We start from the raw sequence: 17,337 nt of genomic DNA, 5'->3' as shown, positions 1-17,337 counted from the left end.
CACTAGCAAATGAAAAGAAACAAGCTTTCCTAACATACAAAGGAGTGAAGACACCGGAAGCACGAGAAGACTACGTGAGAATCAGGAATAGAGTAAACCAAGAAATAGATAACATTCAAAAAGGACACTGGGAGAAATTTACCAAAGATATGGAATACGACCTCTATGGATCCTAGAAAAAGGTGTGGAAGATGATAAGGAGACAAAAAACAGAAATGAATGATGATTTTACCTATTAGAAATGAATGAATTTGTACGCATAGATAACATTACGGAGGAACAATGGACTGAGCATTTCACGAAATTATATGGAGAAGTAGAAGAAGAGAACAGAGAAACAATCATTAACGAAACCCACGATAGAGTACTAATATCAGAAGAAGAGCTACAAGAACGAATAAAAAAAACAGAAAAGCACCTGGTCCTGATAAGATATGTCCCTTAAACAGGGAGACTCGAGAACTCCTGAAAATTATAGAGGCATTAGTCTGATGAATAGTACATTAAAATTGTTAACGGCAGTCATAAAAGATAAAATCGAGGAAAAAGCGAACATGGCAGATGAACAACAAGGCTTCCGGAAGAACCGCATCACATAGACGCAATTTTTATTATCAGAAAAATAATAGAGAAGTCTATTGGATAAGGAAAACCAGCATACATGTTTTTTGTAGATTTAAAAAGTACTTTTGACAGGGTGAAGAGAAATGACATATTAAATTTATTACAAGCTGAACAAATAGACCATCAGATAATAAGGACAATTAATGAAATTAACAAGAACAACAAGATCAGAGTTATAATGCCAACAGGGGAACAGAATGCATAGAACTAAAAGGAGGAATCCGCCAAGGAGACTGGCTCAGCCCATTGTTATTCAATATGGTGATGAATCAAATAATTCACGAAGTAAGAAAACAACACGGATACCACTTGGGAGCGCATAAAATCACGATATTATGCTATGCCGATGATGCAGTACTAATTGCTGATAACAAAGATGACCTACAAAGGCAGCTCCACACCTTCAATATCACAGCAAACAAACTTAATATGAGAATATCAGTAGAAAAAACTAAATGTATAGTGATCAGTACAGAGCCGCGCAGATGCAAACTAGAAATAGACGGCAAAATTGTAGACCAAGTAATGAAATTCAATTACCTAGGAGTAGAGATCACTAGTGACAGGGAGATAAGAACAGAGACCACAAGGCAAGCATCAAAAGCGGCAAGAGTAAGTGGTTGTATCCGAGAAATCATATGGAGAAACAAATATCTGACCACGGAAAGAAAAATGAAAGTATACAAGACAACAGTAAGACCAATCCTAACATATGCAGCGTAGACAAGGACCGATACAAGAAAGAACGAAACAACAAATCAACAATATCGAAATGAAAGTATTAAGATCAATAGCGGGCATATCATTAAGAGACAGACAAACCAACAGAAGTATACGCGAACAATGCAAAATTCAAAATATTAACAGGTGGATAAAAACAAGAAAAAAAAAACTGGAACGAACATGTAAACCGAATGGGACCAGATAGATTAGCGAACATCTGTAAAAACAACAAGCCGTATAGCAGAAGACCCGTTGGAAGGCCGCCAAAAAGGTGGAAAGGTAATGTACAGTCAACAACGACTAAAACAGAATAAGAAGCGGACAAAGAGGAGTAATCCTAGTCGCACGAAGAAGAAGAAGAAGAAAATATCCAGGATTATTATAATGAATTGTTCAACTGGCCCACAACATCCAATAATATACCTGACGAAGATGAATAATCACACTTTTTTTTTGAGTTGTAATATTTTTTATACTTTTTAATATAAATTATAGTACTTGTGAATTTTGCTTATAAAGTTTAGTTTCAGGTGAGGCTGAACAATTTATTTGAGAAACCCCGTAAGTCAATCAAGTTTGAGCTTATATAGATTTTATTCTCAATCTTTTTTTCAAAAAGTATTGAAGTGAAAAAGTCAAGAAACAGTGTATAAATGGAATTAGGTCAGTTTTTAACATGTAGAAATCTTCGTGTTTTTCTCGCACGGGCTTTTTAGTTTTTCGAAAGTTTTAGTTTTGTAACTTATGGGGTTTCTTAAATAAGTGATTCAATTATTAAGTAACGTAAGTCTCTAATTAACAAAATATACTTTTTCAAAAATACCTAATAAAATATTTACCCGTTATGGTTTTTTTCCACATTATCCATATTACCACAACACACTTGTGTTACGACGCTCGCGGTGTTCCCCATCACGACAGATTCGTTCACAATTAACTGCGACCATTTCAATTATTTCCTCACGAAAACATAATCATTGTACTAGGAATCACAACCGTTAAAAACTTTGACGGATTTAAGCATCTAACGAATAGCATTGAAAGCGAAGGAAGATCGCGTTCATCGGCGGTCTCGTTTTCACTTTTCATTAATAATATATTATTCCATCGATTTCGCAATTAAATTGGGGAAATAAAACTATAGTTCGGAACTAATTATGTATGGAATAGTTGATAATAGTTTCGTATTGTACGTTTACGGTACCTAATAATATTCTTTTCGGACGCGACCTTGATAAAAATGAAGATAGATAGATACCTACAGGTTGAAGCGTATATTTTATATAGTCATGCTAAAAAGTGATAGTAATGTAATATTGTGTTTAAGACCTTGCTCCAGAAATCCAACTTTTTATCGATTTTAAGGGAAGCATATTGTTTGTATTATCTCTTCATATTTCAACATAGTAGAATAATTATTTAAAAAATTGCGGGACGACTTGCCACATTTTTTTAAATCACACTTATAATATATACATATATATATATATATATATATATATATATATATATATATATATATATATATATGAGCCGCTCAGAGGAAAAGTGGTATAACCGCATATAACTTAACTTTTGGTAAATACAGATTTTGCATGTTAACGAACTAAAAAATCTCAGTAAGTTAACTTACGGAGCCAGTTGTGACGGATTCTTGACAAGAATTTGTTGAAATTTATATGGGATGCAGAATTACAATGATTAAAGTTCGTTGTTCCCATGTAATTAGATGTTACTTCCAGAATACCATTTCACCAACAAACATTTGTGACGAGTTTAGCAAAAAATATAAGCAACAGAGGGCAAAAGTAAAAGACATGGTGATTAAAGCAAAAAAGAAGAGTGGGGAGGATTTTGGGAATAAGCTGGAGAAGGACCACCACACTAACCAAAAACTATTTTACAAAACTCTGAGAAGTCTAAGAACAGAGAACAGACAACAAACACCAAAACAAAGATGGCCACATCCTCTGCGAGAACGAAAATATTATGAACAGGTGGAGAGAATATTTCGAAGACCTTTTGACTCAAAAAGACTATAATAATAAAATAGACAACACTGAAGAAAACCCATATGAGAACCCAAACCAAAACGAAATAACAATAGAAGAAATAAGAGAAATAATACTCAGGCTCAAAAGAGGAAAGGCAGCTGGCTATGATAAGATAACTGCGGAAATGCTAAAAAATATGGGAAAAAATGGAAATGAAATGCTTAGAAAAGTTTGCAATAAAGCATGGAATGAGAACAAGATCCCAAAAGACTGGGAAGTGGGCGTTATTCTACCCATTTTCAAAAAAGGTGACAGACGAGAATGCAGCAACTACAGAGGTATAACTCTCCTGAGTATCCCTTCCAAAGTTTACGAACGAGTACTGGAGAAAAGACTACTACAAGAAGTAGACCATAAGCTGGAGCAGTCACAGAGCGGTTTCACGAAGGGAAGAAGCATCCATGACCATGTTTTTACACTCAAGCATCTAATACAAAATGTACGAAATACAAGCACGGAACTATACCAAGCCTTCATAGACCTCGAAAAAGCATTTGATAGAACACCGCGAACCGAAATAGACAAAAGCCTCAGAAACAGAGAAGTAGACAGCAAACTCAGAAAAGCTATTATGAGCCTATACAAGAACACAAGAAACAGAGTAAGAACAGATAATATGGAATCAGAAGAGTTTAGAGTCAATGATGGCTTACGACAAGGAGGTGTACTAGGCCCCATCCTGTTCAATATTGTACTAGATGATGTAATGAAGGAAACTAGAGAAGAAACATCGAGAATATTTGTTGGACATAGAAACCTGGAAATGATACAGATAGCGGAGTGCGTATTTGCAGATGACCTCGTCGTATTTGGAAGAAACGAGGACGCACTTAAGAGAAACCTCCAGATATGGAGAGATAAACTTGAAAAACGTAACCTGAGAATTAATGAAAGTAAAACCAAGGTCATGGTATGTGGGAAAACAGACCAACATACAAACATTAAAATCAATAACTATACTTTAGAACAAGTCGAAACCTTTAAATACCTGGGAGTGCAACTAGAGAGTAGGGGTACACAAGAAGCAGAGATAATTGAATAGCAAACGCTTCCCGGATATACCACGCAATTAAGAGCACATTCCTATCGAAAAAAGAAGTATCCCAAAAAGCAAAGATAGCTATCTACAACACAGTTTTTGTACCTATCTTAACATTTGGATGTGAAAGCTGGACGCACACCACCAGACTAAAAAATAAACTGCAAAGTATTACAATGAAGTATCTAAGAAGAGTACTAGGGGTGACCAGAATGGACAGGATACGGAACGATGAAATAAGAAAACGCTTTAAAGTCCAATCAATAGAGAAGAAAATCGAAGAAGCCCAACTAAGATGGTACGGCCACATGGTAAGGATGGATAAAAAAAGCCAAGTGAAACAAGTGTGGGAAGCGAGAAGAACCTTGAAAAGACCGAGGGGCAGACCCATGAAGACCTGGGACGATGAAATTGCCGCCATCCTAGACAGGAGAGGAGTCATCAAGGAGCAAGCGAAGAAACTGGCAAGCAACAAGAAGAATTGGAGGAAGTTTGTATATGAAACCTAAAAATAGACTTTACACCCAACACCTTAGGGTAGAAGGGTTATTCATTATATATATATATATATATATATATATATATATATATATATATATATATATATATATATATATATATTATTGATTCCATTGAAAGTGTACGCAATTTTCTTTCAGTTTACCTTTCAGTTTCAAATGCGACAATTTTTGTAAAAGTTTATTTTATAATTTGAACAAAGAAGTTTTAAGGAAAATTACCTAACAGAAACAGAAATGAATATTGCTACTAAACAAACGTAAAGAGGTATTTTAAGAAAATTCGTATTAAAAACCAATATTACTCTTCATCTTCTTCATAGTCAGACAAATGTTGATGTTCCACATCAACAGCATCATGAACCGTTACTAAGTCAATGAAAAACTGGTGCAGAACAGGGGGAATCCACTGAAGACGTTCTAGCATATCTTTATTATTTGCTGCAGTAACTGGCCTGGGAGAATAATACAGTCGGTCCATTGAAAAAGAGGTGCAGGGTCTTTCTTTGGCTGATTTCTTTAAACCCAAACTTTTAAATTGCTCAATATCACTCAAGGTTCCCTTGTACAAAATTACTTTGGGAGAATTGCCAAACTGTAGCCACTGAACTTGTAACCATCTAAAAGGCATTTTATCGGCGTTCACCTTTCGCTTTGTGACAGACTTTTCCAACGTTTGAGTTGACCAAAAATCATCTCGTTGCATTTCGTATACATAAAACTTGTATTTGTAGAAATTGTAGAAACATGCATTTTAAATCATGTTACAATATAATATATAATATTAAAGTACTTACCATCTAACACCGTCTATATCAGAGTTGTATTCGTCGCTTTCAACATCATTGTTCGTAACTTTTTTATTTAAAGGTGTGTCTGCATTTTTCTTTGGTGATTTTCTGTTTCGACTAGTCTGAGATTCGTTAATTCTGTAAACAAAAAACAACGAATAGACTCTACATCCAATATAAAAGCAGCAAGAGCAACGAAAATTGATAATCACAATAACGACAAGAAACACGAGGTACGCAGGAAGTAATAATATAAGGAAGTAATAATATATAAAATACATAGACATTATGTACAAAGGTGCTTCTCGTGGCGTCAGTAAGTTCAGTGTATGAGACGCACACTGGCAGTTAACGTGTTAATATCATTAATAATTTTCATTTTAAAATATTTTTTTGAAAAGTATTTCCACACATACGTCACGACCCGATATAGCATTGCAAAAGACACGGTTATTTTGATAAATCGTTATATATAAATTTGAAGTACGGAAAACACGATTTATTGTATTATTAGAGTTAAAGTCGGCATGTAATTTGATTAGTGCCAATAAAATTGTTAACGTAGTAATTTTGGCCCTGCCACTTCATTTATCATTACGTACCTCTAACAAGTTAATATAATACTTTGTGAAACTATTGCATTTTATTATCAAATCAGCTGCAAAACTAACCACCTAAGGACTAAAACACTGTTTAGTCCTTAGGTCCACAATGGTTTAACTCCATATAAAACAATATTTTAAATATGCCACAAGAAAACAGTTTCAGAATCATTGTAAGTTGTAACTTAGTTAATAAAAGTGTTGTTACTTTTTTAGTTGTCCAATATTGATCCAAATATAATTACTTTGGCCCGTTAATTTACACATACCTAATTGTGGAAGCTGAGGAGTCGCTACATAAGCTCTCTTCTGTCCGTATTCTCAGGCGTTTATTCAATGCAACTCTTAATTCCCTAGAAGGTTTCCTCTTTCGGTCTCTTCTCGTGGCATTGAGTGCTGCAACTCTAAAAATACTATATTTAAATTCATTCAATAAAATAACTGATTTTATAAAGTATAGTTTATTTCACGAAAAATGGTTGAGTGCTTAATGATTGCAATTAAACCCGACCGCAAGTACCCCAGCTTAGTCAACATTAGTTGAGCAGGTAAGTATTCAGGTAAAATTTAAGCTACTGTGGAGTGTCGTTATCTTGTTTGTATAATAAATTCCTGGTAATATAAAAACGATTAAAAAATCGTATAAAATTATAAAAACGATAAGAATACATTTTATTTCATAAAGTTGTAAACATTTTAACAGTGAGTTTCACTATCAATGGTTGATCTTTTAATGACCACAATAAATTTGTTGATCGTTAAGTATTTCCTGGAATAATTATACAGGTTCCCTCTATTCTGTATAATTTGTAAAAGTATAAAAAACCGATGAGAAATTTTTAAATATACATTTTGTTTCATTTAGTTGAAAGTGTTACAAGTGTTACCAGTGTTATACCTATAAAACAGCATTGTGTGGCGTCCGTGGAAAAACATTAAGGAAAAGCATTTATCTGTTGACGCTAGAGAAATCGTAAAAACAATATATAGTTCTTCAACGAAAATACCTCTAACCACAGTGAAAAGAATTACATCAAATCCCATTAAGTCAAGAAGGAAGCCGGAAGATGCCGGTTTTACCAAATGTATTGACGAAAGTGATAAGGACTTAATAAGAGGAAAAATTTACACAATGTACAAAGAGCAACGGATACACAAATAAACTGTAGCCGCATTAGTCTTTGGAGGATTTTGTCTAAAATGGGCTTCAGATATCGTACAATTGACAAAAGGCAAGTGCTTATGGAGTCACATCGTTTACAAAAGTGGCGTACTGAATATATACCTTCCATAAGAAAGTGCCGTACAGAAGATCGACCAATAATTTATCTGGACGAGACATGGTTTGACACTCATGAAACACCATCCAAAGGATGGTCCGATTCTTCCAAGAGGTGTCAAACAAAAGCTCCATCAAACAAAGGGAAAATAATAACAATTTTACATGCAGGATCAGAAAATGGTTGGGTTCCAAATGCCTTATGGCTTTCTGCAAAGAACATTAAAGACTCCTGTGTGGACTACCATGAGGATACAACGGCAAAGCTTTTTGAGCAATGGTTTAAGAATTGTCTTATACCTAATCTTCCTCAAAATAGTGTGATAGTAATGAACAATGCAAGTTACAACAGTCGTCAATTACATAAGTCTCCAAGTGCAAATAACACCAAAATTGAAATTCAAAACTACCTGTTAGAAAACGATATACATTTTAAAGAAAGTTATTTAAAAAATGAACTGTTAGAAGTGTTAAAATCATTTTCTATTAAAAAAGTATATGTTTGTGACGAATTGGCCGAGGACATGGGACATACAGTGTTACGGCTTCCGCCCTACTATTGTTTATTTAATCCCATAGAGCATATGTGGCACCAACTAAAGTCAAATATTAGGTCACAAAATGTTTCTCCGACTTTAAGTGGTAGTGTAGTCGAATTAATAAGGAAATGTGTTGATGATATCGTAGCGTAATAAACGTAGAAAATTCATATGTTACTTTGAATCACATAATTAAACCAATTGTTATTAATCTTGAAGAGGATAGCGACAGCGAAACAGAATTAGGTATTTAGGAATTCATAAATATATTTTGGTTATTTTGGGTATTTTTTTGTAAATATTAACTTGTATATATTTTTCTATATTTTTTTTTCAATTCATCTATTTTTTGTACATTATGTATTCGTTTGTATGTATATACTGTAAATAGAACTATTATTACTGTACATTTTTAACGATATTAGATTAGGAAGAGCAAAAACTTTTAAACACGCCAGTTTTTTGCTGACAGTCCTAAGCCTGTAAAAAGTGTGAAGGAAAGTACCTTTCTGAATTTAGATCCATATACTACAATTATTCACGTAGAACAAAAAAACTACTTTCTTCATGTTAAAAATTGTTCAATTATCAAGTATATTCACTTGAACAACCTGAAAATACCATATGAAATAATTTAATAAATTTTTATAATCGTGTATTACACAGCTACCAATGAAATATATTAAATAACAAACTTTCTGAAGTGCGACCCTGTGTACTTCGGTAGTTTATTGAGAGACTCTTGTATACACAATAGGATCAACTCAGGTAACCTCAACCATTTTTCGTGAAACAAACTATACATGCACTTACTTCTCAATTATATCACTATCTTCTGTATCATTTTCTTTTTGCAAGGTACTACTACTACTAGTACTGCTATGTGTAGAACCTGTGTCAGAAATATCTATTGACTTGTTAATCTCTTTTGTGCTTGATACTTTGGATTTTTTGGCTTTATTTACACTTTGTCCTTTTAATTTAGAGTCATTTTGAGTTGTTGTATTCCTAGAATACAAATAAACAAAAATAAGTAATAATATGTTATTTCTGCGTTTTGGTCACCTTCTGACAGCACTTAAAACACAGTTCGATTAAATAACATCTGTGGCGTATCAATGAGGGTTTTGGGGGTTAAACCCTTTCCCCAGAGCATATAAAGTAAAAAATATGTAAAGAATATTAGGAAAATGTAACTTGTCTTTACACACAATACAAAAAATCAAAGAATTCAAAACGCTAATTTAATAATTAAATTAGAGTTTTGAATTTATTATATTAAAAATAACGTCAGAAAAGGAAAGAAACATGGATATTAAAATTAAATTACCACCTTAAATATGTAGGATACAATAATTACTGTATAAATGCGCAATAAGTATTATTGTGTATTTGTATTATTGTCAGAAATAACGCTTAAATTTGGCAACATTGCAAGCCGAATAATTACACAGCAATGAAGAAATGTGGCGCAAGCCTTTGTGTATCGGGTGAAAGACTTTGGGGAATTACCCCATTCTCTTTTATAGTTTTAGTTTTAGGTTCTTTGCTTTGCATTTGTGTAAAAAATATAGAAAGCAAAGATTAAATCCTGAAATAGCAAACAAGGTAAGTTTAGTAGGCATGTTCATAGATAAAGAATATATATTACTGAATAGATAGGAAACTGTGTAGGTTATTTCTGGACAATGCGCCATCTGGCGGCCTTAGGAAATCAACATCTTTTTAAAAAATCTTCTCGTAATTCTACAAATATAAAGATTAATATTGAGGGTTTGATTACAAAAATAAAACAAACGTTGGTTCTTTTTCTACTTTATCTTCTTTTTTACGTTTTTATATAAACATTAATTACATGTATTTAAATGTAGTTGGTTAAACAGTGGCTATTCTGTAGTTTCTATAAATTACAACACAGAAACAGAGAAGGAAAAGCATCACATTTCAAGGTGGACTTATACCTCAATCCAACATAGCGGGTTTCTGGTCCAAAATGAATTGTGCAAGTCTTCTCTGCCAATTTTGTTAATCCAAATATCATAAAGCTAAAAAATAAATAGTTTGTTTTTATTATTTTCTGTGAAATTATGTTACATAGTATATTTCTAGAGGTGCTTTACAAAAGGACAAATAAACAAAAGTTTTGTAGAAAAAGTTCTTGAAACATTGAAGAATTGCCACATTTTTAATGGCGATAATTTTAATTCCTAAAAAACTTTTACCTAATTCTATATCGGCAACAATTCTAATACACATCATAACGTGAAAGAAAGAAGTTTGGGACAACATCGGACATTTTAAGGCAATTATTAAAAAATAAATAAAATCTTATATCAGCATTTTCTACTTACCGCCCCATCTTTTGGAAAAATATGCATTTGAGCATCCTTATTGTAATTATTACAACCATTAACGCAACAGTTAAAAACCGTATTTATTTAAATATGATGGCAAAAAAACAAACAATTATTTAATCGCAAATAATACAACTCAAAACACTGTGTCGAAACCACAATAAAAATGGCGTACTTGTTTTGTTGGTTGCGGTATTGCGCAGTCACGAAGCTTTGCTATGAATGCTACGCCCTCTGGTGTCCTTAGGAAATACAAATTTCAGAGGACTGTCACTCCCATAAGAGATACCCGGGCATGGGCATGTTAACATATGTAATTAATTACAGGTTAACTTGAACGAAAATACAAGCTGAATATAGCCGCAAATGTCAACCATAGAACAAAATATTTCAGTTTGGCATTGTTGAAATGTTGTTTCGTCGAGAAAATGTCGAGAAAATTACCTATCTCCTATCTGGTACTAGTATAATAAGAAGGAACGATGTATATGGAGATGAAATTTATATCAATGAATTCTGCTTTACTTACTGATAATTGTACAATGATTTTTATTATCTGGGAAACGTTCTTTTTATGTAATTTCCATTTAAAATGTCTTATTTTTAAAAGCCATGCCATTATTTACCATGAAACAACAAGAAATGGCAGGAATGACAACTGTTTCATTTTATTCTTACCTACTTTAAAGAGAAAATTACTGCTTTTTTTACCAGGGTTAGGTTAGATTTGGTAAGGTTTGGTTACGTTGGGTTAGCTTTATTATCATTGGTTTATGTTCTTAATAATAAAATGTAAAGAAAAATATGAAATTTTTCAAATAATACAAATTGCCAGCTTCCCAGTCGGATTTTAAGTTATGTTGGGTTATATTGTTTTACATTTTTCAATTATAAAGTATCGAGGAAAATATTAAATTTTAAGTAAATAAATATTGTGGAATTTCAGAGTCATTTATGTATATATGATACTTTAAAGTATTTAAATAAATCAATACCACGGAATAAATAACAATCAGAATGTCCACTCTCAGATGCCGCTTTTGAAGTTTGTCAGCATGCGATCGCCATATTTTAAACGGAAACAAAAACTCGAACGTCTTATTTCACCGATATTAGCACGAAAATAAACAAAATCGCCTTTATCTCGAAACTTACTTATTCTGACTTACAGCAACCTTGCACTGAGTGTGCTATATTATGTCTATAGTTATGCACACCAGATAAAATGTCACTGAACAGTACTGGTTCCGTTTAAGACATGGCTGATTCCGTCTGCGCGTACTTATTTTTTCAAGCAGAGTGGTCATTCTGGTTGTTTATTATTCTGTGTCAATACTGTGGGATTCCCAGGCAGACTTTTAACCGTTGGTACAGAATCTAGAAATTTTCATGGAATCAATCTAATATGCTCTGTGAACGTATATTTCCTCTATGAAATTTCCTTACGGCTGCGTTGCCGTGCAGACGATAAAAGACAATTTCATATGAAAATAAGGATATATTTTCATTAAAGTGTATAGCATGGAGGAACGTAAGGAATAGCATTTTCAACCCGTTTCTTGTTTGTTCGTCACCAAAGAAAGCTGTAACAGAGTGCAGTGGGTGTATACTAAAATTTATTGAAAGTTTTGCGTTGTGCTTAAATAAATTTAGTGCCCAAGAACTTCTGATTAAACATAGTGTGCCGGTAGAGAAAATGTGTATGTTGTGTTAAACCATTAAAAATGTTGTGTTAAAACATTTAAAGCCAAATAGGCAGTTCGTAATTTCTTCTAAGATGATGGTTAGCTGGTACTCGTTTTGCACTTGTTATTAAGATTGCACCCATCTGTTTATATTAAGGTAAGTAATTTTCATGAAATTTTTAGATCTTTTCAAGGTTACGGGTACTACAACGTAGGTCACTAGCAACGATGTCGAATGTACATAAAATTTAACTTCTTGCGCATGTCCGCCATATTGTTTTGAAATATTAAAAATCTTGATTATTTTAAACAATTTTACGCATTTTTTCATAATTTAACAGTTAAAGTCAGTGATTTTTATTATGTTTTAGTTACTTTTTTTTTATTAAGACATACATACTCTTCTTTGCTTTTGCGTAAATTTTTTTGGTTAACATTACTTTATTTGATTTTCTTTGTATTTCTTGATTTTGGGCACTTTTACTAGTTTTCAACAAAGAAAACACCACAAAAAATTGGGCCTTTTTGAGGCGTAACTATAAATATCTTACTAAATAATTACCAAATATCTTATGTCAGTACTATTATTGACATTGGTAATGAAAATACAGTACAAATGATTTGGTTGACTGACTGGAGTTGGCTGATATATCCCCCAACAATGGATGCTGCGTTCTGTAAGTTTTTTGCGTTATTCTCCACTGTTGTAGGACAGCAAGGAAAGATTTTAAAAAACATTCCGAAAACCTAAATCATAAAAAATGTTTAGAAAAAGCGGCTAATTTTTTAGCAACATGCACTGGAGAAAAGGACAATACCCAATTAATGCTTAATAATTTCAAAAAACAAATAGGGAATCCCTTAAACCCACAATTTAAGATGGCTATTTTTCTTGCTAAAATGGGGCAGTCTTTTAGAGGTCAACGCTATTTTTTACCTTTCGATTTTAATGTCCCACCACAAAGAGGGGGAGAAAACTTCAATAAAATAGCTGATTTTACAAAATACATGTACTTACTTCTCAATTTTATCACTACCTTCTGCATCTTTTTCTTTCTGCTTGGTACTTCCGCTATGTGTAGAATTTGTGTCAGAAATATCTATAACTTGTATAATCTCTTTTGTGCTTGATACTTTGGTTTTATTGGCATTATTTGCATTTTGGACTTTAAAGTTAGAGTAATTTTGAGGTTTTGTATCCCTATAATACATACAAACAAAAATAAATAGTGATATAAACAGTGTGTGTTACTTCTGCATTTTGGTCAGATTAAATAATGGGATGACTATTTAACCTGCTGAATTAATAGCAATATTGGAAGCTCTTAAATATATTTTAAACTATCAAAATAACAGAAATAAAAATATAACATACATAGGTCACAAATAATATGTAAAAAAAAAATGTTGGCAGATTTGGACAAAAATAATTCTTGCACAATCAATAAGATCCACCAAAACAACATTAAATCAAGAACTATTTACATGTAAATGTGACTGAATATTAAAAAAATACTTACTTAAAAATATCCTTCAACAAAATTTTAATTTCTCTCCTGAAAACATATTTTGGATTTATGACATTCTCATCCTCTTCTATATTTACTGGCTTTTGCTGTTTCCTTCTTGATGCAGCAATGGTTTTAGAAAATTTAGCTGGGTGATTGTCAGATTCATCTTCAGAAGAAATATATATAGAAGAACATATCCGTTTTCGTTTTGGATTTATGACATTCTCATCCTCTTCTATATTTACTGGCTTTTGCTGTTTCCTTCTTGATGCAGCAATGGTTTTAGAAAATTTAGCTGGGTGATTGTCAGATTCATCTTCAGAAGAAATATATATAGAATATATCCGTTTTCGTTTATTTCTTTCACCACGCAATCGTAGACTTAAATTTTTTTTAATTGTAGGTCTTTTTCTTAAAATGTTATTTCTATTGTATTTATTTTTCTTTGATGATTTGCACTTTTCCTTTTCAGAATTATCAGAGTCTTCACTGCTTAATTTATTTTGACTTCCGTTATTTTTGTTTTTGTAATTTTCTTTTTCAGAAATACTACATGAATAACTAAAATCTTTTTTGCCTTTTTTTTGTGAATTGGAACTGTGATCACTTTCATGGTCTGAATTACTAAATGCATCACTATTTTTTGTATTATCCTTCTTGGATGTACCGTTTAGATCACTTTCATGGTCTGAATTACTAGATGCATCACTATTTATTGTATTTTCCTTCTCTTGTTTATCGTTTATTTTGTCACTTTTGTCCCCTAAAACATCACTTATACGTTTTTTGTTATTTGTATTGTCACATTTTTGTTTATTGATAGTTTCATCATTTTTTTCTTGAAAACTTTTAGGAGATTTTTTATTAGTTATATTTGTTGAATTCGTGTCATTTTCTTCCTCAACATCACTTGTCGTAATTTCAATAGTTTGATCAAGTTCATCTGTATCAATTGATCCTTGTTCATCATCATCATTTTCAGAATGATTATGTCCGTTTTGATTTATTGAATTGTCTTTTACTGCATCAATATCATCTTCAATACTGTTTTCATCTATTACAATAGTTTTCTCTTTAGATATATCCTTTGCATTTTCAGTACCTTCAAAATTACTACCTGAATCCTCATCATCACTGCCTTTGTCTTCTTCATTATTATTCCCAGATTTCTCAGGATCCTTATTATTTTTATTTATATTATTCTTCTCTTGTAGAAATTGTTTAGAATAACACTTTTCATCATTAGCATTTTTTGAAGTTATATTTTGTATACCAGATGTAGTAGAAAATTCAGCACTTTCAACAGAATAAAAGGAAGCGGGTGATTGCAAATTATCTTCAACATCTGATTGAACTCCACTAGTTTCTGAAGAATTATCAACTTGACGTTTATTTTTAATAGTCTTGGATTGACCAGTTTTATTTTTTAATTCACTAGATGATTTATTTGAATCTGAAGTAAATTCTTCGTGGGGGTTTTCTGTTTCTTTTGGTTCTGATTCAGACTCATGATCTTTCTCTTGAAGGTGTAATTCACTCTGAGCATCAGCAAAAATCTGTGGAGACAGTGTTTCTGAACTCACATCTTCAGATTCTTCTTCACCCTGATCTTTATTTTCTGTTTCATCAGCATCCAAGATGCGTTTCGTGTTTATATTTGATTTAAGATTTTTTGGAGTATCCATTGAAGATTTATGTTTTTGTTTCTGTGAATTATTTGAATCTTCTTCTGAACTGTTATGGTCAAAAAGATTTTCCCTAATTATTTCGAACCAGCTATGTTTTCCAGGTTCATATATTCCTTTAATATCCTTAAATATTATGCCCTTAAATTTTTGTTTTTTTACTTCGGCTATCATTTCTGCACAGTCTTTTTCTTGGTAGATGTTTTTCATTTCTGAAAACAATACATGATTTGGAATTTCCTTAAAATTATTTTTCAAATATTTTTTTCTTTCACACAAAGGTTCTTTCATTAAACTTGCTTCTCCAAAAAACAAACAATCAATAACAAAAAGACAAAAGCTTACTTTTTGAAGTTTCTCACTTTCTATAACTCTTTCCAATGGTATAGAGATTTTAGATTTATCTGTAAGAACAAGCTCTCCATCTACAATACAATCTTCAATAGAAGGAAAGGCAGTGTTCATGTATTTTTCCAAATCAACTATCTTTTCCAATGGGATTTGTTTTAAATTGTTTGAAAAATATTTAAAACTGCTGCCAGACTTGTGAATTTGGATTCTATCACCACCATATGTAATCTCTGCACAAACTCCATTTGTGCACTTTTTAAAAACATCTTCTACTGATGTACAATCTTCTGCTAACATTGGCAACACAGGTACCATTAAGTTTCTATTCATTAATATTTTAATCTTCTGATTGTTATCCAAAATAAATTTAGAAAGAACATCATCTATATTATTACAAGTTTGATATAATTTATAGGCACTTTCATCAACTGTATCTAATATTAATCTTGGGCTAGCATCTATTTGTAGGTCGCCTTCAATTATATGTATCACAGTAACAAGATCATTTACTGTACAGTTTACAAGGAAATTTTTAAAAAGCCCTACGATTTTATTATCCTCATCTAAATTATCTAATTTTGATAAGAAGTCATTTACATGGTAAACAGTCAAATTACTTTTTTTGGCAGGAGGTAAAATTGTGCTTTTGTTAAAAAAGTATTTAATAGTCTCTGCCATATCATATTCTTGGTTAAAATATCTCAATATAATATTTTTGTCTGTATTGAATATCCTACTGAATATTTTGATTAAATGGTTATGATCTAAGTATTCAAAATTATAATGTATAACACTTGGCATCAATAACTGATACCAAAGAATCTTATTATCTTTACTACAGTCCACAAATGCCTTAGCAAACTTTTCCAAATGTTCAGTTTTTTCTTGTCTAGTGTCAGAATTGGCTATATCTGCAACTAATTTTCGGAATTCTTTAAATGAGGCATATTTATTTTGTTTTTTGACATCATCTTTATTAGATTTATTCATGGTCTCTTGATCTTTTTGGGATTCACTAACACTTTCTTCATCTATGTTATCTTCTTTTGGCTGTTTTCGTCTGACAGAAGTACTTGTAATATTGCCATGAAAATCATCACACTTTTTTGTGTACTTAAGAATATACTGTTGATGTTCTTCATCTAAAAGCTCCCAACCTAAAACATCCTCAGGGTCTTCAATTCGCCGAGTCGAGGCACGCTGATTTAAAAACACTTTGAACAAACATTTGATGTGATACCATAGTTTCCGTTTACTTTGTTCAAAAGGATTGAAAGTTATTTTTGCTATTCTCCAGTCTCCTTCAGAACATTTATTTTTGCAATGTTTACATGTAGCTTGTCCATTTTTAGCTTGTTCCACCTCAAAAGGTTTCTCGTCCTCTTTATATTCAGAATCGGACATAATAAAAATAAGCAGACTTCAATGTTAATTATTTTTTATCTTACACATGTATTACACCACATCAATTTTAAAATTAGAATATTTAATTTACTATTTACAATTTACATAACCCTAAAAACCCTTTTAAATGAAATGAACAACAAATCAAAACAAATGAATAAATGAAAGAAACATGTTG

General features: G+C 31.9%; 1 protein-coding gene across 1 annotated transcript in view; it reads right to left on the bottom strand.

Moving 5' to 3' along the window:
- LOC140449526 (uncharacterized) overlaps nt 1-17,237 on the bottom strand; it is a 133,843-nt gene extending 116,606 nt beyond the window's left edge. The window contains 5 exon segments of the mRNA XM_072542723.1: nt 5,756-5,887; nt 6,621-6,764; nt 8,983-9,177; nt 13,227-13,409; nt 13,729-17,237. Coding sequence (XP_072398824.1) covers nt 5,756-5,887; nt 6,621-6,764; nt 8,983-9,177; nt 13,227-13,409; nt 13,729-17,159 — 4,085 coding nt within the window. The 5' untranslated portion in view covers nt 17,160-17,237.
- Nucleotides 17,238-17,337: the final 100 nt, after the last annotated feature.

The sequence above is a fragment of the Diabrotica undecimpunctata genome, chromosome 9, assembly GCF_040954645.1.
Source record: "Diabrotica undecimpunctata isolate CICGRU chromosome 9, icDiaUnde3, whole genome shotgun sequence".
Lineage (NCBI taxonomy): Eukaryota > Metazoa > Arthropoda > Insecta > Coleoptera > Chrysomelidae > Diabrotica > Diabrotica undecimpunctata.
The sequence above is the reverse complement of the archived record's forward strand: the minus strand, read 5'-3'. Positions and strand labels throughout refer to the sequence as shown.